The sequence below is a fragment of the Gopherus evgoodei genome, chromosome 11 (assembly GCF_007399415.2).
Source record: "Gopherus evgoodei ecotype Sinaloan lineage chromosome 11, rGopEvg1_v1.p, whole genome shotgun sequence".
Classification (NCBI taxonomy): Eukaryota; Metazoa; Chordata; order Testudines; family Testudinidae; genus Gopherus; species Gopherus evgoodei.
This window is the reverse complement of record NC_044332.1, coordinates 65,368,831-65,394,815: the sequence shown is the minus strand read 5'-3', so window position 1 is coordinate 65,394,815 and position 25,985 is coordinate 65,368,831. Positions and strand designations below refer to the sequence as shown.

The 25,985-nt window shown below is 44.7% G+C and overlaps 1 protein-coding gene across 2 annotated transcripts in view; it reads right to left on the bottom strand.

The window, feature by feature from the left end:
* Positions 1-204: 204 nt before the first annotated feature.
* The window catches only part of DPP10 (dipeptidyl peptidase like 10), an 863,493-nt gene continuing 837,712 nt past the window's right edge, over positions 205-25,985 (bottom strand). For both annotated transcript variants that reach the window (XM_030580652.1, XM_030580651.1), the window contains exons 20-26: positions 24,544-24,738; positions 22,935-22,989; positions 6,358-6,457; positions 5,646-5,704; positions 5,487-5,559; positions 3,695-3,768; positions 205-1,766 (exon numbers count right to left, since the gene is read on the bottom strand). In XM_030580652.1, coding sequence (XP_030436512.1) covers positions 1,629-1,766; positions 3,695-3,768; positions 5,487-5,559; positions 5,646-5,704; positions 6,358-6,457; positions 22,935-22,989; positions 24,544-24,738 — 694 coding nt within the window. In that variant the 3' untranslated portion in view covers positions 205-1,628. The remainder of the gene's footprint in view (positions 1,767-3,694; positions 3,769-5,486; positions 5,560-5,645; positions 5,705-6,357; positions 6,458-22,934; positions 22,990-24,543; positions 24,739-25,985) is intronic.

Genomic DNA, 25,985 nt, shown 5'->3' with positions numbered 1-25,985 from the left:
TATTCCAGATGAAAATATTGATTAAAAAGCTTCAGATGAATTTCAATGTACCTTAAAAACAATTTTAATTCTTCATAAAATATGCAAAACTTTGCATTTTAAATAGTATGTTACTTTCCAAAAATTATGTTGATTACTTCATAATTTTAATTTCACAAGAAATGAAATCCTAATCACGTAGAAAAGCATTAATAATATCCAGAGAAAAAATTACATATGTATTTATGTGAGTTGCACAGCATTTGTCAAGAGCCTTCAGATACCTTCTGGAACATACCTAATATTAAATGAACATCATATTTGATTTCAATGATTGATATTAATATTCTGATGACCTATGTTGACTGGTTTGTTTATTTCATAGCATCAATTTCTAGTGCTGTAATTCACCTTGGCAAATAAATGGATGCATTCTTGTATCTCCATTTGAATAAAATAAAAAAACTTCATTTGTCAGGAGCTTCCGTGGCCATGGATGAAAAATATTTCATTTCTTCATTACACTGTGAATGTAAATCCTTCTTAATAAGCAGTTGTGGAATACCAAATAAAAACTGACAGACTGTTCCAGTTACCTGCTACCTCCACAGAAATTAGAATGGAATCTGAGCAAAGATTTCTTTGTTAGGGTAAAATACTACTCAATGGCATTACATTTTTAATAAAATTTCTTTATCTGAAACTATAATTTAATATTTATGTATCTAATTTACATCTGACAAAGTAGCATATTCTAAAATTAGAGTATAACCAGCAAACTATTAACTACTATAAACAATACCAAAACACAACCCAAACATTTCTTATGGAAATGATACATTTTGGATTGGGGAAGTAGTTCAATTGCAGACATTGTTAAAACACAGCTGTTAATTATGGCTTGAAAAATTATTCAAGCATACAAAGATTTTCTGCTTAGGAAGTCTTGTCTATATACATAAAGACCAAGAGTGCACTCTCAAAAATGCCCATACTGGTTACTAATAGGTACAATAATGATAATAAATGTCCGAAATGAAAAGAAACAAACAAAATAAAATAAAATCAGTTTCCATACTTATGTTATATAACCCACTGGACAATATTTTCCCTTTAAACAGAAACTATAGAAAATCTCACATCCTTTATTAACTCAATGCTTTCTTATGCTTAATAGACAGGAAAGGAATTGCACTTATTGTAATGTTACAGTAAAGTATTAGATTGCAACTCATCTTTTAAAATATAAGTGGCCTTAATATTTATGATTGGTAGAGCATAATCCAAAAATGGATAAAGATGTGCTTTTAAATTAAAAACAGAGCAACTACTTACAGAACAAACAGTGAGGCTTAACATAATAAACATGCACTAACTCTACACTTATGCAAAACTAAGTTTGTCCACGAAACTGTAACCACCCGTTGTCCTTCCACACAGGTATAAGTTCTGTCCCTCAGTAACATGTTTGGACTTTGAATTCGAATTCCAGTTTATTAGCTCAGTGTCTCTAAATGTGCTGTTCCACTGTTACATCCTTTAGCTGCCCTTGAGCTTCTGCAGAATCTGCACTCTTACAGTCTCTTTTATTTAAGGTTTTATTGAGCCTCAAAGTAAGTCTCCCTTCAGTACTGTACAAACAGGCTTCCTTATTCATCCTCTTCAGGTTCCTGTGGTAAAATTGGGGCTTCCTCCTTTAAACAAGCACTAAAAAACCCAAGGATTGTGCTGTAAAGGTGATATTTGCTTTTCTCAGATGCAATGTTATGACCTTCATCTGGGTAGATCTAGCAGAGGAAAAGGAGAACGTAAACAGTCTTACAAATCAGGTCAGATATTTAGGGCTTTAATTTTTTCAGTCTGATTTTTAGAGCTTTTTAGTTGACAACAGGATGACTATGTTAAATAGTTTTATGGTATCAATGAAAGTAATAAACTTCAAAGCAAAATTCATTTGATTGGGATTCAAAACCAGCACTAAATGACTGCATCGTGATCTTTTGCCGTAAAAGCCTATTCTCAGATATCGTGTTCAGAAAAGCATTTCTGGCTGGGATTTTCATTGCAGCCAAAGGAAGTATTCAACAGAAGACCTTTTCATATTACTAACGATTTCTCTACCTCATCCAAAGCCCAGCACCTCCCTTCATGGTGAACATAAATAATCACTGTCGTCTCCTCAGCCCCCAAATAATGGGCACTTTTCTTGTGCAAGGACAGAGAAGGGACTTCAGCATTTGAGAGGGAAATCCAGGCCACAGAGCTCAGCCTGAGTAATCACGGGGTAAGTTGCTACGGAGATGCACAGTAACATGAAGGACAAGAATTCCTGCCCCACCCCAACCCACCCCCTACTACCTCAGAATACAGTGGTCTCTGCTCCATCCCAATGTTTAAAGTATTATATGCAGGGTTGTGGGGGGTGGAAGGGAGAAATATAATCACGTATTACTTGTTTCCATTAGAAGGCACAGTGTGCTAGCTCCTGTATAAAAATAGAGCACAATCTATGTCCCCCAAATACCCTGCCCACTCCCTTTTCCCCTCTGTTTCTGCAGAGGGGTCTGCACATGGACACCTTTATTCTTAGGGCAGCAGAGCTGACTGGTTCCTTTGTATAGGGCCCTTTGCAGCCATGGAGGAGGGGCTTAGAGACTTGGTAAACTAAGGGAATGCTCTGGATCAGAGGTTCTGAAACACTTCCATTATATGAACCACATCTTAACTGACAGTGTTTCATGGATACCTCCCATCCTTTCCATTTGTAGTCTCGCACATGACCACCTCCTCAGTGACGGTCGTGTAAACTGTCTCCTGTGCTATTTGCATTCCCACAGACCAGATCCCTTCCCATTTGGGAGCTCTGGGACCACCTTCCCTTGGTTATTCACAACTGGGAGGCCCAGGTCTCCTCTTCTTCCCCATTTGTGATTCTATACATCCCTGTGGCAACTACAGCATTTTCTTATATGGACAAGTAACAACAGGGTTTGTGATGCATCATAGCAGCCAGGGTTTTGAAAGAATGAGCCAAGAACACATTGAAAATCCAATAGCCTTTAATGCAGCCAGAGCCATTGAACAGCAGCACCTGCCTCTTCTAGTGCTGGTGACCAGCAGCTCCACCCCACAAAATAACACTTTGCTCCACTTTCCATTCCCCAAGCTGCTCTCTTAAACTACACCGACCTGCAACCCACACAGTGGGGGAGAGGAAGACCGTTACAGTATTTTTAGCTGTTTTCAATGCAATATTTTTAGCAGCTGAAAATAAGGAGGAAAATCAGATCTATGTGACCAGCCAGTGCCTCATGGATCATCAGTGATCACAAACCACAGTTTGGAACCCTCTGCATTGGATGGAATATATTTGGATTTTAATAAAGCCTTTTATATGAGACAAAGTGGTTTGGATCCACTCTGTTATGAACTGTAATCCAGCCAAAGGACAGAGGCCACAGATAAGTGGTCATGTATTGACTGGGGAGAAGGAGTCCTATGGAAGTGTCACAGGGATCTCTCCTTGACTTCTTTACTAACTATCGGGACAAGGGGTTAGACAGCATTCTAACTGCAGTCACTGATGATTCTACTGTATGCTGTGGGGGACACAAGTTATCCAATGAGCCCCTACATAGATAAGTATAGGTGAGAAAAATAAAAATGAGATTAAATACTGAACAATGCACCTGTGAGACACCTGAGCATTACATACCTGCATAGTGTAATTAACTCCAGCTTTTATTAGATGTTTAATTAGTTCTGCTGAGTGTTGGAAATGGACTTTAGCTACAAGACAATAACATCTACATATTAGTGAACAACATTATTATAGTACTAATTTATTAATTGTATTTATTTATTTTCCTTTTAGATAAAGAAACTTTTTGGCTGAAGTTATGTGGCAAGATTTGCAGTTGATTAAGGTCTATCTACACTGCAATCAGAGGCATGACTGCAGCACATTTCGACACTCCCAAGCTAGATTTGATCTAACCAGCTAGAACTAAAGTAGCAGCAGCATGGGCTGGCTGACTGAGTACACACTCAGGGTCCTGTCCTGGGTAGGCCTGTACAGTCCATACTATTGCCTGTATTGTCGTGGATTCACTGCTATTGTTATTTGAGCTATTTGGATCAAAACTACACATGTTGCAGTCACACTAATGATTGCAATGTAGACATACCCTTTCTGACTGCACCCGAGATACATACCGTAGCAAATAACAATAGTGTTGCAGTGATGGACAGCGCTGTAAAACTTTCTGGTCACTAAGTACGAATTCTTGTTTTTCATCCATTGTTTAGCAAGGATTAAAACAGTTTGAAGGCGAGTAGCATGGGTGTGTTCAAATGCAAGTAATTTGTCAGTGTATTAAATGAAAGCATGTTTTCTATTGTTCGCACAGAACTGTAAGAGATTGTATTCATTTAGGAAATGGGCCTTTTGTAATGTTATTTCAATAAATTTCATGTGGAACAAACATGCAGCTCTGTGACTATGCTTGTGTTTGCTTCATTCAGAGCAAATATGAAACTGGGGTTCAGTAAATACTGATGGGCTAGATTGTATTACTAGGCAATGTGCTGCTCAGACACCTCGTATAGATATAATTCCCTCTCTAATTCCCCCTGGGTCTGGGGGACGGAGGGGTAGTATTTTGCTGCTGGCCTATACCAGCAGCAAATTCCAAGTCTCCCATTCCAGTTCTGCCGGGTCAACCAGCACATTGTCTCTGTCCATTTCCATACCTCCCCGCTCCCCTGTTCTGAGAGGCGCAGAACAAACATGTATGTGATCTAGGTAGGCTGTGCAAGGCATAAAATACATATTTTAGTAACCTAGATGGGCTATTTACCCCTTTACCATGAACAGCAAAATATACAAAAGAAAATTGCTTGTCAACTAGCACAGGCCAAATTCTTTGCTGCCTGGCACCCATGGATTCCATTGCAGGTGCTGCACCTGGTTCTGGTTTCACTTATACATGTTATAATAGTGTTTACTCCATTGACTATGCTCAAGAGCAAATTACAATCTAGCTCTAAATAGTTTAAGGATTCCCCATTGTTCCATGTTAATTAATTAACCAAAGGGTTAATTTACTGAAAGATATTGTTTATCACTGTTTACGCTGACATTTAGTATGCTTTCAATCACAAAATCAGGATTAATTTAGAAGACCATTAAAAATGTATGTCACCTTATTAATAATTGACATAGTGCCTTTCACTAGCAACCTCCTGCTTCACCAGATTTAAACAAATTAGAACATACAGCAGCTAAGAGTTACAACTATGTAGCAAAGGAAAATGTCATCCATTCAGATTTACAATTGGTAACTGAAATTGACAATCAGGTCTCTTTGGCTGGACAATTCTACTAGACGGGAGACAAAGATGAAGAGTATAAAAATGTATATGCTTGCTACGTGCATAATCTTTCTTTGAGAATCTGGGTATTACAAGCTGTAACTGCAAATTTAATTGCATTTATAAATACTTACTATCAGCTGTCCCATGAACTATTAGCAAATTCTCTTCTTTTAAACCATGAATATTGTGCAGTACACTGGATGCCTATAAAAATTAAACACACACAACATAACTGCAGTATATTTTAAAAGCCAAACCATTACTTTCAGTTACTTGTTAAACTAACTTACCTGATACGTATTTTCCTCTTTAGATGGAATGCCAAGGTATCTTTCTGAAAAAGCTGAAGCTACAGAGGAAAACAGGAAATTCAGAGTTAATCAAGATAAATTCCATTTTTAAAAAAACTTTCCTTCTGGTTGAAAGCCAGGAGAAGCTTGTTAAGCCATAAAGATGGCAACTATCTTCATCTTGAAAAGAGATTAATAGACTTTAAGGCCAAGAGGGAGCATTATAATCATCTAGTCTGACCACTGCATAATGCAGGCCAGAGAACTTTACCCAAGACCTCCTGCACTGAGCCCAGTATCTTGTGATTGAACTAAGTTATGGTGAAAGTCTGGCCCTATTGAAGTCAATTAGCACCACTGACTTAAATGGGGCCGGGATTTCACCTCATATCTGTTAGAAAGACATTCAATATTCATTTAGCTTGGGATTTTTAAAGGGGCCAAAGGGATTTAGGTACCCAACTTCCACTGATTTAGTTTCTTTTGAAAAATCTTAACAATTTCTAAGTGATGGAGAATCTACCACATCCTGTGCTTAATTTCTCCCGTCATTAATTACCCTCATTTTAAAATTGGAAGCATCTGTCCAATTTGCCTAGATTTAATACAGTTCCACTACACTATCTGACCTTAGTTAACCTGAATTACAGATCTGCTCTATAGATATTTTAAGCAAATCATTTAATAAAAGGGCAAGACGGGAAATACTCACCATACAACTTCATGTCTGTGATTGGTGCAATAACGGCTCCACATTTAAAAAGTCTTTCATTGGATTTCAGGATCATTGATGCAATGTATCCGCCATATCCCTATTAAACCAGATAACATGATTTGCTGTTTGTTTGTTCTTGTTTATTGTTCCTTAATATAGATGAAGTTAAAGAGTATCATGCTACTTTTCTCATGTCATTCCACAGTATTTACACCTCCAACTATTGCTTTAGCATGAATTAAAAACCTATGAATGAAGAATGAAAAAAGGTGTGGTATTTCTGGTCTTGCTATGAAGCCCGAGGCTTAAAAAATATGTTATAATTGATAATTTGATTAATAAGAATAAGAAGAGGTATATAAGATACCATAGTCTCATTGAGCAGATTAGCCCTCAGCCTGCAGAAGAATTGGTGAGTGATACAAATAAAAAAATTGAAGCTAAGGGTGTCAGAAACAGTGCTTAGATGGGAGAATTTTTGTTTACTTTAATATATTTTGTGAAGATTTTTTGCTTATTTCTGAGTAAACACTGAGGCTAAGGAAGAAGGGAGAGCTGTCACCTGTCCTCTCTCTAAACTTCAGTCTTTACAGATGGATTCCCATTGCCTTCAATGGGGATTTCTGCCTGAAACATTGTCACATTCCCCTTAGAGAGGGTCAGATTCTCTGGTGCACTTTGCCCTACAGAAACTAGCTCTAGTGCTGCCTTAAATGAAGCAGAGATCACCCATGTGTGTGGGAGACTCTGGTGATATATCCTGCCACAACCATTCTGCTGCCCTGGCCAAAAGGATATGTGGCTAGAAGAAAGGTGGCCAGTAAACTCGATTCTCTGCATTTCTGTGGCTACAGTAGACGTGCTCAAGCAGCCCTCAGGCTGCTGCACTGCAGTGCAGGGGGAACAGCCTGCACAGAGCACCAGCTTATCTACATGCCTCCAGCTTCCATCCAGGACACACCACACGATCCATTGTCTACAGCCAAGCTCTAAGATACAACTGCATTTGCTCCAATCCCTCAGACAGAGACAAACACCTACAAGATCTCTATCAAGCATTCTTAAAACTACAATACCCATCTGCTGAAGTGAAAAAACAGATTGACAGAGCCAGAAGAGTACCCAGAAGTCACCTACTACAAAACAGGCTCAACAAAGAAAATAACAGAACACCACTAGCTGTTACCTTCAGCCCCCAACTAAAACCTCTCCAGAGCATCATCAAAGATCTACAACTTATCCTGAGAGATGATCCCTCACTCTCACAGATCTTGGGAGACAGACCTGTCCTCGCTTACAGACAGCCCCACAACCTGAAGCAAATACTCACCACACAACACAGAACAAAAACACTAACCCAGGAAAAGACGGTTACTCACCTTTGTAACTGTTGTTCTTCGAGATGTGTTGCTCATATCCATTCCAGTTAGGTGTACGCGCCGCGCGTGCACATTCGTCGGAAAACTTTTACCCTAGCAACTCAGTGGGCCGGCAGGTCGCCCCCTAGAGTGGCGCCACCATGGCGCTCCATATATACTCCTGCCGGCCCACCCGCTCCTCAGTTCCTTCTTGCCGGCTACTCCGACAGTGGGGAAGGAGGGCGGGTGCGGAATGGATATGAGCAACACATCTCGAAGAACAACAGTTACAAAGGTGAGTAACCGTCTTTTCTTCTTCGAGTGATTGCTCATATCCATTCCAGTTAGGTGAATCCCAAGCCTTACAAAGGCGGTGGGGTCGGAGTGAAATGGCAGAATAAAACTGCCGAGCCAGAGGCTACAGCCTCTCTTGACTGCTGAACCAGGGCATACTGCGAAGCAAAGGTAAGGACCGAGGACCAATGGAGCTTCGCGACAGGTCTCGTGGGTAGAAACACGAGCCAGCAAGGCGGCAGATGAAGCCCGAGCCCTGGTAGAATGCACGGTGATGTGGCTTGGGGAACTATGAGCCAAATCATAACAAGTGGGGATGTCTGCCATCACCCAAGATGAGATCCTCTGAGAGGAAAACAAGCAAGCCCTCCCTTTGGCCCGCTACCGGGGCAGAGCTGGGGCGCCTTAGGCAATGATTCTGTCAGCACAATATAATGCGAGCACTCCACAGATGTCCAAGGAGTGCAACGGTTATGCCCATTGCGTTGAGCTGTGGGTAACATGAAAGGCCAAAACACTTTAGGGAGGAAAGCCAGGTGCGGTCATAACTGCACCTTGTCTTTGTGGAACCTTCGTAAGAGCTCTGATCTCAGAGACCCGTCTGGCCAAGACTAGGTTGAGGTCCCAGGGCGGGGCTGGGCGGCGCACCCGAGGGTGCAAGCGCTCCAAGCCCTTGAGGGACCTCGAACCCATAGAGCGTGGGACACTGAACGTCCATCTTAGCCTGCTGGAAGGTAGGGATGGCTGCTGAGAGTATCCTCAGCGATGATACCGCCAGATCCTGCCGCTGAAGGCCAGAGGCAGGCCAAATAGAGGGGATCGAGACCTCAGCAGGAGCAAGATCGAGCGTACTGCAGCTGTAAAGGAAACGCTTCCACCTGGCTCGGTACGTTGACCAGGTGGAAGGCTGCCTGTCACCCCGACTCAGGTACGCAGCAGCCACCGTGAGGCGAAGAGGCTGCAGGTCCGAGTGACGAAGCCTGTCATTGCCCTGAGTGATGAGGTCTGGGCTGACAGGCTGAGCAACGTGGTATGTCAGTGCTGCCTGGACCACTCTGGAGTGATCATGATGATGCACGCTCTGCCCCTGCGGAGTTTGAGCAGGACGTAACGAACCAGTGGGAACAGTGGGAAGGCATAATGCAGTTGGCCGTTCCACGGCATCAGGAATGCGTCCAAGATCGATTCCGAGGAGAGACCTTGGAAGGAGCAGAACACCTGGCATTTCCTGCTCTTGCGGTGAGCGAACAGGTCTGTGTGAGGAACCATCTCCACTTCCGGAAAGCGGGACGCCTCACATGGGGCAGAGTGATCACTCGTAAGACAGGAAAAACCTGCTGAGTCAAAGAGTTAAGACGTTCCGAACGCCTGGGAGAAAGGACGTCGCCAGCTCCATCGAGTGGGCCATGCAAAAGACCCGGAAATGGATGGCCTCCTGACAAAAAAGGGGGAAGGACTATGTCCCCCCTGAATACTTATGAAGCACCTGGCCATTGTGTTGGCTGTAAACACCGAGATACAACGGCCTCGCAGCTGCCGCTGGAACCCCTGGCATGCCAGGCGGACTACTCTCATTTTTGGGGCATTAATGAGGAATGCCAGCTCCCTAGAAGACCGAAGGCCTTAAGCTCGGAGGTGACCATGAGCACTCGAGCAGAGAGATGATGCGTCCGCCGTCAGGGGCAGTGAGGGCTGGGGCGGATGAAACCGCATCCCTGTCCACACCAAGGAGGGAGTTAGCCACCACTCTAGGGAGCCTAAGGCGTTCGAGGGAACGGTGACTACCATGACCATTGGCTCCCTGTCCAAGCGGTACGCCGAGGTGGGCCGGACTTGGAGAGGACGGAGGCGGAGCTTGGCGTGTTTGGTTACAAACTTGCGGGCAACCATGGACCCAGGAGACTGAGACAAGAACGAGCTGAGGTCGTTGGGAAAGCCTTCAGACCTCAGATGATTGTTGCCATCGCCTAAAACCGCAGTTGTGATAAGCAGGCTCCGGCTAGGTAGGAGACCAAGATCGCCCCTAGGAAGCCAAACCTCTGCGTGGGAACCAGAGTGGATTGCTCTATAGTAATCATCAGGCCTTGAGCTGTGAATAAGACCGTGACGATGCCCACGGGCTGAGTGGTTTGTGTCTCAGAGTCTCCTCGGATAAGCGAATCGTCCCAATACGGAAAAACGCATATCCGACATAGCTACGGTAGGCGGCGACTATGGCCGTAAACCGGGAGTATTCACCGCTGGCTATAAAGCGGAGGCATCTCCCGTGCAGAGGGAAGATGGCATTGCGAAAGTACGCGTCCTTCCTATCCAGGGCGGCATAGTAGCCCCCAGGAGGCAAGGATGGAATAATGGTTCCCAGGGATACCATGCAGAACTTCAACCTTATCCCAAACCGGTTGAGTCCATGCAGGACCAGGGAGGTCTGAGACCTGTGTTCAAGTGGGGGACTAGGGCATAACGGGAGTAAAACCCCTAGCCCCTTTCGTCCGCTAAAGGGGGACAGGGCTGGAGCAATTTAAAGGTGGTACCTATGCTCCATCGTGCGCAGGACCCAGCGATCTGAAAGTAACTGGGGCCATGCCAGGAGAAAGCGGGATCAGGATCTCGTCCTGCGACTGGTACACCGCCCTCCGGCGAACCTTGGAAGGTCCGTCTTTTGTCCCAGTGGTAATTGCGAGGGACCTTGACTTTGGCTTTTTAGGGGGCCTGACTTTTGTCTGCGACCACCTTGGCCTTGCCGTTCTCCAGAGTTCTGCCTCTGGCTAGGCACAGAGTATGGCGGCTGGGGCCAGAAAGGCCTGCGTTTGGTCGCTGGCGTATACATGCTGAGACGCATTAGGACCCTATTGTCCAGCAGGCTTCGCAGTCTGGGGCTGTCTCTGCTGCGAAGATGCCTTTACCAACAAAGGGTAAATTCTTTCCCCCGTCCTCCAAGACGGCAGCGAACTCCAGGTGGGAGGTTCGAGGGAGAAACTCCTCCACCCAGGTGCTATAATTATCGCAGCTAAGCAAGGCTTGTTGCTTTGCTACCCAGAGGTGCAGGGCCCCTGCAGAGTACACCTTGCATTCGCCAAGGCTCTTTCTGCTTCGGGGCTGGCGCCCGCTGGCCATCATATCAGGATCGTGGTCCTGAGCATAAAATCTGCGCATATGAGATGACACGGATGCGTGTCCGGACGGCCATGGAGGTACGAAAGAAGGCACGGGCCGAGTCTCTGACTCACTCGGACCTTGCCCAACTCGGCACCGGGGACCGGCATCGGGAGGCGTATCGGTACCTGGAACGAGATCCAGACCCGCAACCAGAACGGTGTCGGGAGGTCGACCGAGATCTCGAGGCTCGGAGAAGAGCTACAGGAGTCAAGGTACCTGCCCCGGTGCCAGATGTCGGAACGGTGCCGATAGCGGGTCGGCGAACGGGATACCGACCGGTGCAGCGAGTGTGACCAGTATCGAGGAAAACAGCACCGGGACTGCCAGTGGTGTCCGGCATGCCGACAGGACTTGGAGTGTCTGCGGGACCGTGATCATGAACGGTGCCGCTCTGCTGCACTGACAGGGGACAGTCCCTTGAAGAGACTGTATTACCCGTACCGGCGGTGCCCGGGTCAGGCAGCACTGACTCTGTCATGGCACTGAGAGCCCTCGCCGTTGGTAACATCTCCGGCGTGCAGGGAACAGCAGGCTCAACCACAGAGCGTACTGGGGAGCTGTCAGGCACCGGATTCGACGGCCCTCGTGGGGCCGGGATCCACGGTACCGAGGTCATCAGAGCTTCGGTAGGTGCCGGTGCCGGGCGAACCGAGCTAGATAAGCTGTCTGGCTGCGGTGCCGTCAGCACTGAAGCAGCGGGAGTAATACGCTCAACCACGGCGCGTGCCGGGGAGCCGTCGGGCACCGGATTCGATAGCCCTTGTGGGACTGGAATCGACGGTGCCGATGTTGTCGGTGCCTCAGAGGCTTCGGTTGGCATGGAAGCAGCCGGAGCAGGAGCTCAACCACGGCGCGTGCCGGGGAGCTGTCAGGCACCGGATTCTACGGCCCTTGCGGGACCGGGATCGACGGTGCCGACGTCATCGGTGCCGCAGCAGGTGTCGGTGCCGGGCGATCCGACTTAGACCAGCCCTCTGGCCGCGGTGCCGTTGGCACGGAAGCAGCCGGAGCATTAGCTCGACCACGGCGCGTGCCGGGGAGCCGTCAGGCACCGGATACTACGGCCCTTGTGGGACCGGGATCGACGGTGCCGACGTCATCGGTGCCGCAGCAGGTGTCGGTGCCGGGCGATCCGACGTAGACGAGCTCTCTGGCTGCGGTGCCGTTGGCACGGAAGCAGCAGGAGCAATACGCTCAACCACGGCGCGTGCCGGGGAGCCGTCAGGCACCGGATTCTACGGCCCTTGTGGGACCGGGATCGACGGTGCCGACGCCATCGGTGCCGCAGCAGGTGTCGGTGCCGGGTGATCCGACGTAGACGAGGCCTCTGGCTGCGGTGCCGCTGGCACGGAGCAGCAGGAGCAATACGCTCAACCACGGCGCGTGCCGGGGAGCCGTCAGGCACCGGATTCTACGGCCCTTGTGGGACCGGGATCAACGGTGATGACGTCATCGGTGCCGTAGCAGGTGTCGGCGCCGGGCGATCCGACTTAGACGAGCTCTCTGGCTGCGGTGCCGCTGGCACGGAAGCAGCAGGAGCAATACGCTCAACCACGGCGCGTGCCGGGGAGCCGTCAGGCATCGGATTCTACGGCCCTCGTGGGACCGGGATCGACGGTGCCGACGTCGTCGGTGCCGGGCGAGCCATCTTAGACGAGCTGTCTAGCTGTGGTGCAGCTGGCACAGAAGCAGCAGGAGCAGTAAGCTCTACCACGGCGCGAGCCGGGGAGCTGCCAGGCACCGGATTCCATGGTCCTGGGGGACTGGAATCGACGGAGCCGAAGTCATCGGTGCCTCTGCAGGTGACGGTGCCGGATAACGCAACTTAGGCGAGCTCTCTGGCTGCGATGCAGGTGGCACGGAAGCAGCGGGAGCAGGGGGCTCAACCACGGCGCGTGCCGGGGAGCCGCCAGGCACCAGCAGGAATCGTAGACTCTCTCGACCTCGGAAGAAGGGAGCGGTGCCGAGTCGACATCGGTGCCGGCGACGGTCGGTGCCGAAAGGCCTTGGTGGTACTGGCGGGGTCCGGTGCCGAGGAGGCGCTTCTGCCCGCCGCTTGAACATCGCTCGGCGCCCAAGGTGGAGGGGTAAGTGAAAGTCCCGCACCTTTTGTTCTCGGCTTAAAAGCCTTGCAAATGGGGCACTTATCTGTCAAGTGTGATTCCCTGAGGCACTTCAAACAGGAGTCATGTAGATCTCTCTTCGGCCGCGGCTTCTGGCAAGCCGGGCCCCTTTTAAAACCCGGTGAGCCATGCATGGCTCCGGCACTGGGCTCATGGAAGGGGCTACTTCCTGAACCCCGCTAACTAAACTAACCATGTTAGCAAAGAAAACACGTATAACCATACAAATATATATATAAAAGTGTTATAACTGCATAATTATATACGAGAAAACGAGTAGCTAGGGAAGTGGAGGTCAGCTAAGCCGCGCTCCACTGTTCCAACGACCGACACGGGCGGTAAGAAGGAACTAAGGAGCGGGTGGGCCGGCAGGAGTATATATGGAGCGCCATGGTGGCGCCACTCTAGGGGGCGACCTGCCGGCCCACTGAGTTGCTAGGGTAAAAGTTTTCCGACGAATGTGCACGCGCGGCGCGTACACCTAACTGGAATGGATATGAGCAATCACTCGAAGAAGAACCTATCCTTGCAACAAAGCCCGATGCCAACTCTGTCCACATATCTATTCAACTGACACCACCATAGGACCTAATCACATCAGCCACACCATCAGGGGCTCATTCATCTGCACATCTACCAATGTGATATATATCATCATGTGCCAGCAATGCCCCTCTGCCATGTACATTGGCCAAACTGGACAGTCTCTATGCAAAAGAATAAATGGACACAAATCTGACATCAGGAATCATAACATTCAAAAACCATTAGGATAACACTTCAACCTCTCTGGCAATTCAGTAACAGATTTAAAGGTGGCAATTTTGCAACAGAAAAGCTTCGAAAACAGACTCCAACTAGAAACTGCTGAACTTGAATTGATATGCAAACTAGATACTATCAACTTAGGCCTAAATAGAGACTGGGAATGGCTGAGCCATTACACACATTGAATCTATTTTCCCCATGTTAAGTATCCTGTCAAACTGTCTTAAATGGGCTATTTTGATTATCACTATAAAAGTTTTTTTTTCTCCTGCTGACAACAGTTCATCTTAATTAATTAGCCTCTTAGGGCTTGTTTACATCAGAAAGTTGCAGCGCTGGTGAGGGAGTTACAGCGCTGCAACTTTGGAGGTGTACACATCTGCAGGGCATCACCAGCGCTGCAACTCCCTGTTTGCAGCGCTGGCCGTACTCCCGTTTTGTCTCGGGTGTAGAGGATCCAGCGCTGGTGATCCAGCGCTGGTAATCCAATGTAGACACTTACCAGCGCTTTTCTTGACCTCCGTGGAATAAGCAGGTGTCCCAGCATACCTGAGGATACCTCTCTGGTAATCAAGAAAACTCCTCTGCCCTGTGCTCACCTGACCCCTCCTTTAAATGCCCCGGGAAATTTCAAAAACCACCTTCCTGTTTGCTCAGTCAGGCGTGGAGTGCAATTAATCAATCAATCATTCAGCGACCATGCCTCCACGCAACAAACGAGCCCCAGCATGGACCAATGCAGAGCTGCAGGATCTAATTAGTGTGTGGGGAGATGAGGCTGTTCAAACACAGCTGCGCTCCAGAAGGAGAAACTATGATACCTATGGTCAGATATTGCAGTCCATGATGAGAAGGGGCCACGAACGGGACGCCTTGCAATGCAGAGTAAAAATTAAGGAGATGAGGAGTGCATACTGCAAAGCCCGTGAGGGAAACCGACGCTCAGGAGCAGCCCCCACAACCTGCAGGTTTTACAAGGAGCTGGATGCCATTCTTGGGTGTGACCCCACCGTGAATCCTAGGAGCACGATGGAGAGTTCAGAGCAGGGAGAAGTGGGGGATGGTGTAGAGGATGAATACAGTGATGCTGTTGACTGGCGTTGAGGGGGACACCCCGGAGTCTCAGGACACAGGCAGCCAGGAGCTCTTCTCCAGCCCTGAGGAGACTAGCCAGTCGCAGCAGCTGGAAGCGGACGTTGATGAGGAAGCTGAGGATCGTGCTCGTGGTAAGTAGATTGCAATGCTTTGTGATAGCAGGATTTTCGTTATGGCTGACTGCATGCATGCCTAAACGTGGAATAGCCCATTGATGTGATCTATGACATCTGTGTAATCTGCCTGAGTAATCTCTTGAAAAGTTGCAGCTAGATCTTGGGCAATGTGCTTTATCAAGTTTATAGGGAGAGCCACCGTGGTCCCTGTCCCGGTCAGGCTAACTCGTCCGATCCACTGTGCAGCGAGGGGTGGGGGGACCATGGCTGCACACAGGCAAGCTGCATAGGGGCCAGGGCGGTATCCACATTCCTGTAGAAGACCCTCCCTCTCTTCCTTGGTAACACGCAGCAGTGATATGTCTGGCATTACGAAAGCCTGTGGATAGTTTAGGGATAATTGAGGGCAGGGAGCTAGATTCACGGTTCCCCAGCCCAAGGCGCTCTGTTTCCTCTGCCCCAATCCCCCCCCCCCGCCCTTCCCAGCACGTAGGCATCCAGGCGGTGTGCTCTGTCCTTACCCCACCCCCCCTTCCAAGCGGGAACCCTGCCCTGCGGTGTGCTCTGTCCTTACCCCAGCTCCCCTTCCAAGCGGGAACCCTGCCCGGCGGTGTGCTCTGTCCTTACCCCAGCCCCCCTTCCAAGCGGGAACCCTGCCCGGCGGTGTGCTCTGTCCTTACCCCAGCCCCCCTTCCAAGCGGGAACCCTGCCCTGCGGTGTGCTCTGTCCTTACCCCAGCCCCCCTTCCAAGCGGGAACCCTGCCCTGTGGTGTGCTCTGTCCTTACCCCAGCCCCCCTTCCAAGCGGGAACCCTGCCCTGCGGTGTGCTCTGTCCTTACCCCAGCCCCCCTTCCAAGCGGGAACCCTGCCCTGCGGTGTGCTCTGTCCTTACCCCAGCCCCCCTTCCAAGCGGGAACCCTGCCCTGCGGTGTGCTCTGTCCTTACCCCAGCCCCCCTTCCAAGCAGGAACCAAGGCATCCCACTAACATGGGAGAAATTTAAGCAAAAGTACTCACCCCATTGCTCGACATGACTTAGCTTTCTTGACCTCTACAGTGTTATGTGAGGTATGTGAGAGGGATGCTACCTACAGTTTCAAATGTCCTTCAAAAGTTGATAATAAACAATGATGCCCCTGTGTATTACATGTCTCTATCTCTATTTTTTCTAGGCAACTCGAGTAATGCAGCTGTATCACCGGCCTCACGTAGATTACAGAACTTGAGGCACAATCCTAGGAAATCAAAAGAGGAACTGATCAAGACCGTTCTGAACGACTACAACAGGGAAAGTAGGAAGACTGAGGAATGGAGAAATACTGTACATGAATGGAGGCAGACAGAAAGCAGGAGACAGGAATTGTCTGCCAAAAGAATAGCCAGGCAGATGATGAGACTCCTGTCTCGCCAAACCAAGTCTTTTGAGTCTCTTGTAGCCATGCAGACAAATATATACCGTGATAGCCCACAGCCTTCCCAAAGCACTGTTCCTTGTCCCCCTGTGTATCCTCAAAATAGCTTTATGCAGCACTCAGTTCCTTATTATCATCAGCTGCCCCCAACACCTATAAGATCACCTACTAACCAAGATATGTATAATTCTTACCCAGTGCACTCCACCCCCATCATTCTGCAGCAAAGTAATGGTGAGTTGCATCAGGCACTGACAAATGAGTAAAATAGGAAATAGTAAAACCTCTGAATGTACTGTGAGCCACCCATACCCCCTTGCATGTTTTTTACTGTATGACAAATAAAAGGTTTTGGTTTGTATTTCTTTCCATATGTTTTATTGGTGATAGAAATGGTAAATTATACACAGCAAGGTAAAGCAAAGCACAACACATGCACCAAACATTACTGCTGGCTCTCAGCATCAAATTGCTCCCTTATAGCATCCCTAATCCTTGAAGCCCTTTCCTGGGCCTCCCTATTAGCCCTGCTCTCTGGCTGAGCAAACTCATTCTCCAAACGTCTAACCTCGGAGGTCCATTCCTCACTGAACCTTTCACCCTTCCCTTCACAAATATTATGGAGGGTGCAGCACGCGGATATAACAGTGGTTATGCTGCTTTCCATCAAATCTAGCTTCCCGTACAGACTGCGCCAGCGAGCTTTCAAACGGCCAAAAGCACGCTCCACAGTCATTCTACAGTGGCTCAACCTGTAGTTGAACCGTTCCTTGCTCCTGTCAAGCTTCCCTGTATATGGTTTCATGAGCCATGGCATTAATGGGTAAGCGGGGTCTCCCAGAATCACGATGGGCACTTCCACGTCCCCTACTGTTCTCTTGTGATCTGGGAAAAAGGTCCCGGCCCTAAGCCTCCTGAACAGGGCACTGTTCCTAAATATGCGTGCATCGTGCACCTTTCCAGGCCATCCAGAGTAAATGTCAGTGAAATGCCCACGGTGATCCACAAGCGCTTGCAGAACCACGGAGAAGTACCCCTTGCGATTAATATACTCCGATGCCAGGTGGGGTGGAGAGATAATAGGAATATGCGTCCCATCTACTGCCCCTCCACAGTTAGGGAACCCCATTTCTGCAAAGCCATCTAAAATGTCCTGCACGTTCCCAAGAGTCACGGTTCTTCTTGTCAGTGTTCGATTAATGGCCCTGCAAACTTGCATCAGCACCATTCCAACGGTGGACTTTCCCACTCCGAACTGGTTCGCCACCGATCGGAAACAGTCTGGAGTTGCCAGCTTCCAGATTGCAATAGCCACCCGCTTCTCCACAGAAAGGGCATCTCTAAATCTCGTGTTCATGCGCCGCAGGTTGGGGGCGAGATCATCACAAAGTGCCATGAAAGTGGCTTTCCTCATACGAAAGTTCTGCAGCCACTGCTCGTCATCCCATGATTGCAGGACGATGTGATCCCATCACTCAGTGCTGGTTTCCCGAGCCCAAAGGCGCCGGTCCACGGAGCAGAGCACGTCTGTTATTGCCACTAGCAATGTACTGTCTGCACATTGATGCGATTCAGTACCATCGTCCGACTCCTCAATGTCAGTCGCACGCACATTTAGCAGCTTAAGGAATAGATCCACAGCCAGGCGAGATGTGCTGGCAATAGTCATTAGTAAGGTATTCAGTAGCTGAGGATCCATTCTTGAAAGATAATGCAGAAAAAGCGCTGTAGAGTCACAATGCTGCCACAGTGCTCCGCATGTGTACCAAAGCAACGCTGGCCGTTGGAACAGGAACAGGAAGCAGAAGGACAATCACACTTCCTTCCCCTTCCCACAAGCCCCAGCGCCGCTGTGGGACGAGGTGCTCTGTGGGATAGCCGCCCACAATGCATCACTCCCAACAGCGCTGCAGTGTGGCCACATCTAACAGCACTTGCAGCGCTGCTAGCTGTAAGTGTGGACACTCTGCAGCGCTGGCCCTATACAGCTGTACTAATACAGCTGTAACAACCAGCGCTGCAAAATTTTAGATGTAGACATGGCCTTAGAGTTGATTGGGCAACTCCTACTTTTTCACGTTCTCTGTATGTATATATATCTCCTCACTATATGTTCCATTCTATGCGTCTGATGAAGTGGGCTGTAGCCCACAAAAGCTTATGCTCAAATAAATTGGTTAGTCTCTAAGGTGACACAAGTACACCTGTTGTTTTAGCAAGATCAGAGGAGTGCAAAGATGAGGTTTAAGCCACCTCTTCACATCTCACCACCCTGAAAGGCACTTTGTGCAGAGTGTCTGAAATCCATCCTCTGTTGGTGGGATAGGGTGGTATGCAGAAGAGAAGTATGAACATGAGTCTTCTTATTTGAGACTATCCACTAGGGTTTTGTTTCTGATGAATTTGACAATCTACATGAAATACTTGTAGGTTAACTCCAGAGTCTTAAATGATGGAGCTCAAGATCCTGCAGTCCAGGTTCAATGCTTTCACCATATTCCTTGTGTTTCTCTTAGAAGGGCTATTAACTTTTCTCTTGATTATTGCTAGAAAATTGCCCTTCTGATGGTGGATGGTTTTATTTATTTATTTAGGCATGATAATTCTCTGCAAAAAATAATCCAGCAGAAGGGCAATGAACAACAAAAAAGTGATGGAGATAGTTGGCCAGGGTTCATCTACATCTTATTGAGATGATTTTCTATATCTTTTTCTTCAGTTCTAAAATGGTTAATAAAAAAAGTTAATCTTTTTCAAATTCTCAGAATATTTTAAAAACGTTGTTAAATGTTAGTTAAGGAAAAAGAGATAAATCAAAAAGTGTGTCCTTGGGCTCAGAACTTTGTCAATGCTAACAATAATAATAATAATAATATGGAATACGGAGAAGAAAATATAGAATAAGACTGGGATTTTCAAAGAAGCCTAAGAGAATTAGGTGCCCAATTCTCATAAAAATCCTAGCCTAAATTGCTAAAGACAACACAAAATTGCCCACATATTGTAAAAGATTTTAGCTAAGAGAGAATGTTGATATGGGTGCCAGTAACTTGTATAATTCAAAGAGCTGAAGGGAACAGTAACTTTTTTCTGCCTCTGGGTTTCTTTTGCTTGGTTGTTTGTTTAATATTCTCCTTGTACCATTTGCAATAGTTTCACAGCACAATTTTAATGCTAGATAGGTATTGCCAACTTATTCACAATTTATATCATGTGTTCATTAAGAACCCAGGTTAGTTCTATTGGGAATATTTTTTCTTTGGGGTTGTGCCTTTTCTTCCAGTCAGGATTCCCCAGACATACATATAACATGTATCGTTTCCCTCAATGGTTATACAGTATTTAGTTGTTTTTTTATGATTTAAGAATCTGAACTTCCTGTTCTTAGGTTAAATTTCTGAGGCTTCACCTCTACTACCAAATTTTCCACAAGTTGCTTAGCTACACAGTCATATTTTCAAGCTCATTTTGAATTTCCATGATGGAAAGTTGTAAACTATATGTCACCACAGTTTGATATGTAACAATTCAAAGAGACTCTTCTGATGTACTTCATTGGTAGGGTTTGTAACTTTTCTGCAACTGAGCAAGGTAGTTTTGGTAGGCTGTCTGATAGACAGAGGTGTGTGTTTTTAATACTTTGCCCTCTTGAGATTCCAACTGTTTTTGTTATTACTGCTAGTAGTTTATATTGCAGAATTTATAATGACTTTGTTCCGAATAGCTCAAAAGCATGTTATAACATTCAAGGATGCTGGAGAGCTCCAGGACTATATATGTGTGCCCAGCTGGGTTGAGATCAGCATACGTAATCCACACAATCCTCCTCCTCTTCCACCAAAGGGCATCTTCTATTTACTTTCTTAGTCAGATCATCAAAAATGTAGTGCATATAAAGGAAAAAAAGATGTTCTTTGTCAACAATGTTTGATATGGTTGAAGGCAAAATGAGCCTATAAAAAGACATTCAATTGGCTCTAAAAGAAATATAGTGGAGTCAAATATGATTAGTAATATTTAGCAGTTTTTCTATTTTGAAATGGCTATTTGGGAATTTTAAATATTTTTATTAGTGATAGATGAACCTTAAAAGCTTTGAAGTTTATAAGTTAAACTGAGTGAGGGTAAACACCTCCAAATTCAAAACTGCTTTGAAGTTTATCTAATTTGCTCATATTTCCTCTTTACTGTTCCACCTTCAAAATCTTCACTTTGCACCACCTGTTCTTTCAGCCAACATATGCATAAACTCGTCTGGCAACAATGTTTTTTGAAAGGACATCACAGTTGTTCTCCAGTGGATAGAAATACTTACACAGCACCAATAGTGTTCATGGCCCTATGTGGACATGTAAAAGCCTGCTCAGATCTATGCTATTTTGTAGTTCTCTCATCATCTTATTGCTCGTTTGGAAAGATGATACTTATGTCTTCTACTGTTCTTCTTACTGAAGTAGTAAAGGCCCGTGGGGAGTTTTTGGGCAATATCAAATAAAGACTTAAGGAATATAAATGAAATCTATTATTTAAACCAGAAGCAATTGCATTAGCTGGCTACTATGCAAGGTGTTTGTGTGACAACTTTGTCATGCTAGAAGACAGACTCTGGCCCACTTGGAGCGAGGTGTGTGTATATATGCGGTGAAAGACATAGTGTGATATGTCTGTGTGCACATTAAAAATGGCTAAGAGAGATGTGCACCCCTACTGGATGGAATCGGTCATGCTTACATTTCATTAGCTGGAAATAGAGCTGATCAACACTCAGAATGTCCATTCTGTTGGAAATTGAGAAATGTCAATTTTTTTTCCATTTCAGAACAAAAACTAGATAAATTTCCTCTGAAAGGAAATAAAAAATAAATCATTTAGGGGAAAAAAATCAAACCATTTCAGTTCATGTTTTTCCTGATACCAAATGGAGCAACTGACTGCCCTGACTCTCACGGAAGCATGAGGCTGGCCCCGCCTGCAAAATGTGCTGTGAAACATTTCAATTTGATGAATCTGCATTTTCTTACTTAACATCTTGTTGGAAAACCCCCAACCAGCTCTAGCTGACAATGTTTTCTTTTTTGTGGCTGGCCTACAAACAGAGTATAAACTCAGATGCTATTGAATTTTGACAGCAATATTTTTTTTCTTTAGGTCAAGTAGTACAGTGGAGGTCATGTGTTTGGAGAGGAAGGTCTTGTTGCATGTGGAACAATAATAATATTCAGCACTTTATTTTCACTAGGCTTCACACCATTAACTAATTCCCACAATGTTACCTCCGAGGAAGTAAGTATTATTATCCCCATCTGACAGACAATCAAAGTCAGAAACAGAGGTTAAATGGCTTGACTACGGCCACACAGCAAGACAGTAACAGAGTGGGGATTAGAATTTAGGGGTTTCATAGCAAATGCATACTGCTTCAATAACTGATAACCACGGTGTCTGTATATGTGAGCAGCCATGGTTTGTTTGTTTGTTTTCACTGTGAGATTTTAAAGTACTAAAGACACAAAATATTGACATTTTTAAGGTAACATTTAAAAACTAAATATCACAAAGGAACAAATGTCAGTTTCCAAAGATACAACTTGTCTCATGTTAAACTTCTAGAAGCTCATTTCAAGCGAGATAATTAAGATTCTCTTTAACTTTTTGCTAAAGGTTAAACCTTTGCCTGGGTCTGTATGATGCCTGAGGCAAAAGCGCATAACATAGCTAAAAAGCTGACAAAACAGCAATGGGGAGACTTCTAAGAGATGACACAAAAAAGGATGCTACTCAACACTCTAGGATCTTATCTCAAATAACTAAAGCTAAAAATGTCTGCATATAAATTGTGTATTAAAGGAACACTGTCAACTTAAATACGGAATAGAATTTAAATTGTGCAAGAAATGAGCTTTTACAGAAACTAAGACCAAAAGAACTGTTTCCAAAAATTTATTTTAAAAACTTCCAATGGAAAGTTTTTTTCCTCTCAGTAATTAACATTTTCCCCTGCAGTATGTGAGAGGCAAATTTTGCAACAGTAAGAACTGAAAGTGAAAGTGACTATAAACAAAAGTGAAACCGATTACTTAGCTGCTAATTGTTCTATATGAGAAACAAACTGAATCAATATTAAATAATGACAAGTAAATATGATTTTCATTGTTAGTAACAAAAATGGTTATTTGAAAAATACGTAAAGAAATCTGTTTGCAACAAATGATTTTAAAATTGACAGCGTCCTCCTGCTATTTTTGCAAGTTACCTTTCCAAATACGCTCAGTCGGTTAGGATCTATGAATGGTTGTTTCAGTAATGATCTGTAAGAAAAAAGGAAATTTTACATTCTGGAGAGTCATATGCGTGGAGTTGGTTATTTGTAGAAGAAAGAACTGTGATAAACTAAGTGAGAAACAGATTTTTAAGAGTTCAAATAAGAAGAATAAAAGCTGTTATTTTACTGAAGTCTTGCAGTTTTGCTTTCAGATTCCCTACAGTACATGATGAAGACCTTGTGTTTTGGCAATTATCAAAATTATGAATCCTCCCACAGAGGTAATTCTTCAACTATGCTTCCAGAAGGATAATATACAGAAGAGAGACTACAAATTTCAGGCAAACTTCTGTAGCATCAAGAGAGAAATAGCATCAAGAGAGAAAGAACTTGCAGGGCCACCCTGCATACCCTCCTGCTCAGTGGTGCACCCACACCGAAACCAGATAAAACACACAGTAATGACTCTGAACTCATGAACAAAGAACTCTGATTTAGAAGAACTCTTAGAACTAAGATGTGGAGCCAATTAGAATGCTTACTAGAGCTCCATGTCCCAAAAGAGGCCTCATACATCCAGTTGGGAATGTGGCCCTGGTCCCTCCCCTGCTCTGCAAATCTGCCATTGTGAGGCAGCAAGGCAAGGGAGGTAAGGAGGCGGGAAGAAGCATGCCGCTCCCTTCAAAAACCTGTGAGGCACTTTGTGAAGCTTTCTGTCTGCATATGGAGGAGGGGGTCCTTCCACTCAGCCTCAACATCTTTGCAACTTCACTAACATTTCAGAGATGCAAAGCCAATTGACCCATAGTCAATTAATGTTTTCATTGTCTTCAGGGGTTACAGATGACTTTCAGAAATGTAAAACATGTCATTCTAAAATTGTCCAAACAATACAAGAGAATACTTAGTACATGCATGTAGGTAATAATCCATCCATCTTTAAAATACCACAATGAGATTAACCTTTCTAGGAGTGGTCTCTTAATAAAAAGTGTTATCATATTTTTACATGTAAATATACAGTAGGGACCTGATTCTCTTCTTACTGAAATTGGTATAAATCTGCAGTAACTCTGTTGCAGGCAATGAAGTTACCCATGCTAAAACTGATGATACAAGTGGGATAATAAACCCTTTGGCCAAATTCTGCTTACATTTACATTTTTGTAATTCTGGTGATTTAGTGAAGTCACTCTAGATCTACAGTGATTTAAGTGAGAGCAGAATTTGACCCTATATGTCTAAGACATTATATTTCACTTGTAATGAAGCACTGTATATCATGCCATGAGTCATTTTTCTAAGGAAGCTAGAAAAAATATGTAAACTAGATTAGATTACATATTTAGATTAGGCCCGGAAGGACAACTTTATCAAAGAGGAACATCAATCCAAAACATTTTTCCCTTTGATTTTTTATTCATTGAATCCCACATTGCAATGAAAAGCCTAATGTTTCGAAATGTACTACTGCACTAAAGATAAGCATTTATCATTTTCATTCTGCAAAGGGAGTAATAGCTGGAAATTTGCAGTTAAATGTGTCTATTCATCAAGGTAAAAATGGATTAAAATAGAAGCAAAGTTTGCACATACGTACTCTACAGCTGCTATTTGGTCCTTCACTTCCACTGAACCTAAGCAACGATGGACTTCCTGTAGAATTTTAAGGCCTTGAAATCCACTCCCTCTGCCATCAAATCGAGCTACGATGACATTATCAGAGTTGACAAGCACCGAATCCCAGTCAATGTGAAACTTATCTGTAACCAGCTGGCTGCCTGGAGCTTCATCACTGTAAATACCAACACACCAGACACAAATGCAGACTATTGACAATGTGATACACTTTGCAGTTCTTCAATATTTTATTTAACCTAGACAGCAGAATTCAGTCAGTTTGTGCAACCCAGTTGAATTATTGTCAGCTTAATCTATACCATCACGTTAACCAGTGCTGTTATCCCTCATGGCAGCAGTAAGCAAAATAATTTGTTGAACTGTATAAAGCAAATCCACCATGACTATAATGCTATGCAATAGGTGGGATACTTGGATAATTTTTGCAGAAAAGAGACCAGAAAATGAACCACGTGCTTTTCATAGAGTGATCCTGAAATTAACATTATGCCATCTGGTTATTTGAATTCTGGAAATTCCATTTTAGAATTTAAGATGTTACAGAGTGACAGAAGGGAAAAATCATCATTGCATTCTGATAATAACTAAACAAGAAATAAAATACTCCTTAGAATGATGTTTTCCTAGAAAACAAAAATACCTGCATTATCATATCCTAGAATGGATTTTTGTAAAGTAGACTACAGAGGAGAATTAAGTATACTTTGGGGGAAATTATTTTTCACTGTCAGTGTTTCTAGCAACAAAAGGATGCAGGCATGAGTGATAAGTTGTTTTTTTTTGTTGTTGTTGTTGTTGAGTCATAAAATAAAGATTTTACATCAGAAAAGATAGAAAGAAATAGGAGGAAAGAGGTTTCTAGGGGGATGATAAGGATTTTCCATTGAAGGTAAGTTTACTTTTTTCATTACAATGAAAACAAAATGCCAGTTTAAAAAAGGATCCTTGTCAATTTTTTCCCCAAAGATAAACACAGAATAAGACAGCAGGCTACCATGAAGTTGTAAAAAAATGCAAAATGCCTCTGTTCAGACTGCATCTGCCAGTTGAATGCAAATTAAAATGTAAAAGTGTCTGTGCAGGCTGTATGGAAATTAGATTGGACAGTGTCTATGGGAATATTCTAGGGTGAAAGAAGGATGGAGGCAGAAATTATTATTTTGCTGAAGAAATCTAAGTTTGAAAGAGTTATAGAAATAGGGAAAAAAACAACAACAAACAGACCTTTCAATCACTGTTGTGTCATAGGCTCTGCTCGCTGATTTAGTTTTATTTTTGCTGTGGGTAATAGACAGTTCAGCTGAAAGGTACTCTTTCAGACAACTTGATAATTAGCATGTATATGATACATAAATCTATTTTCAAATTTACATAGGGCATACTATATTTATGTAACTATAA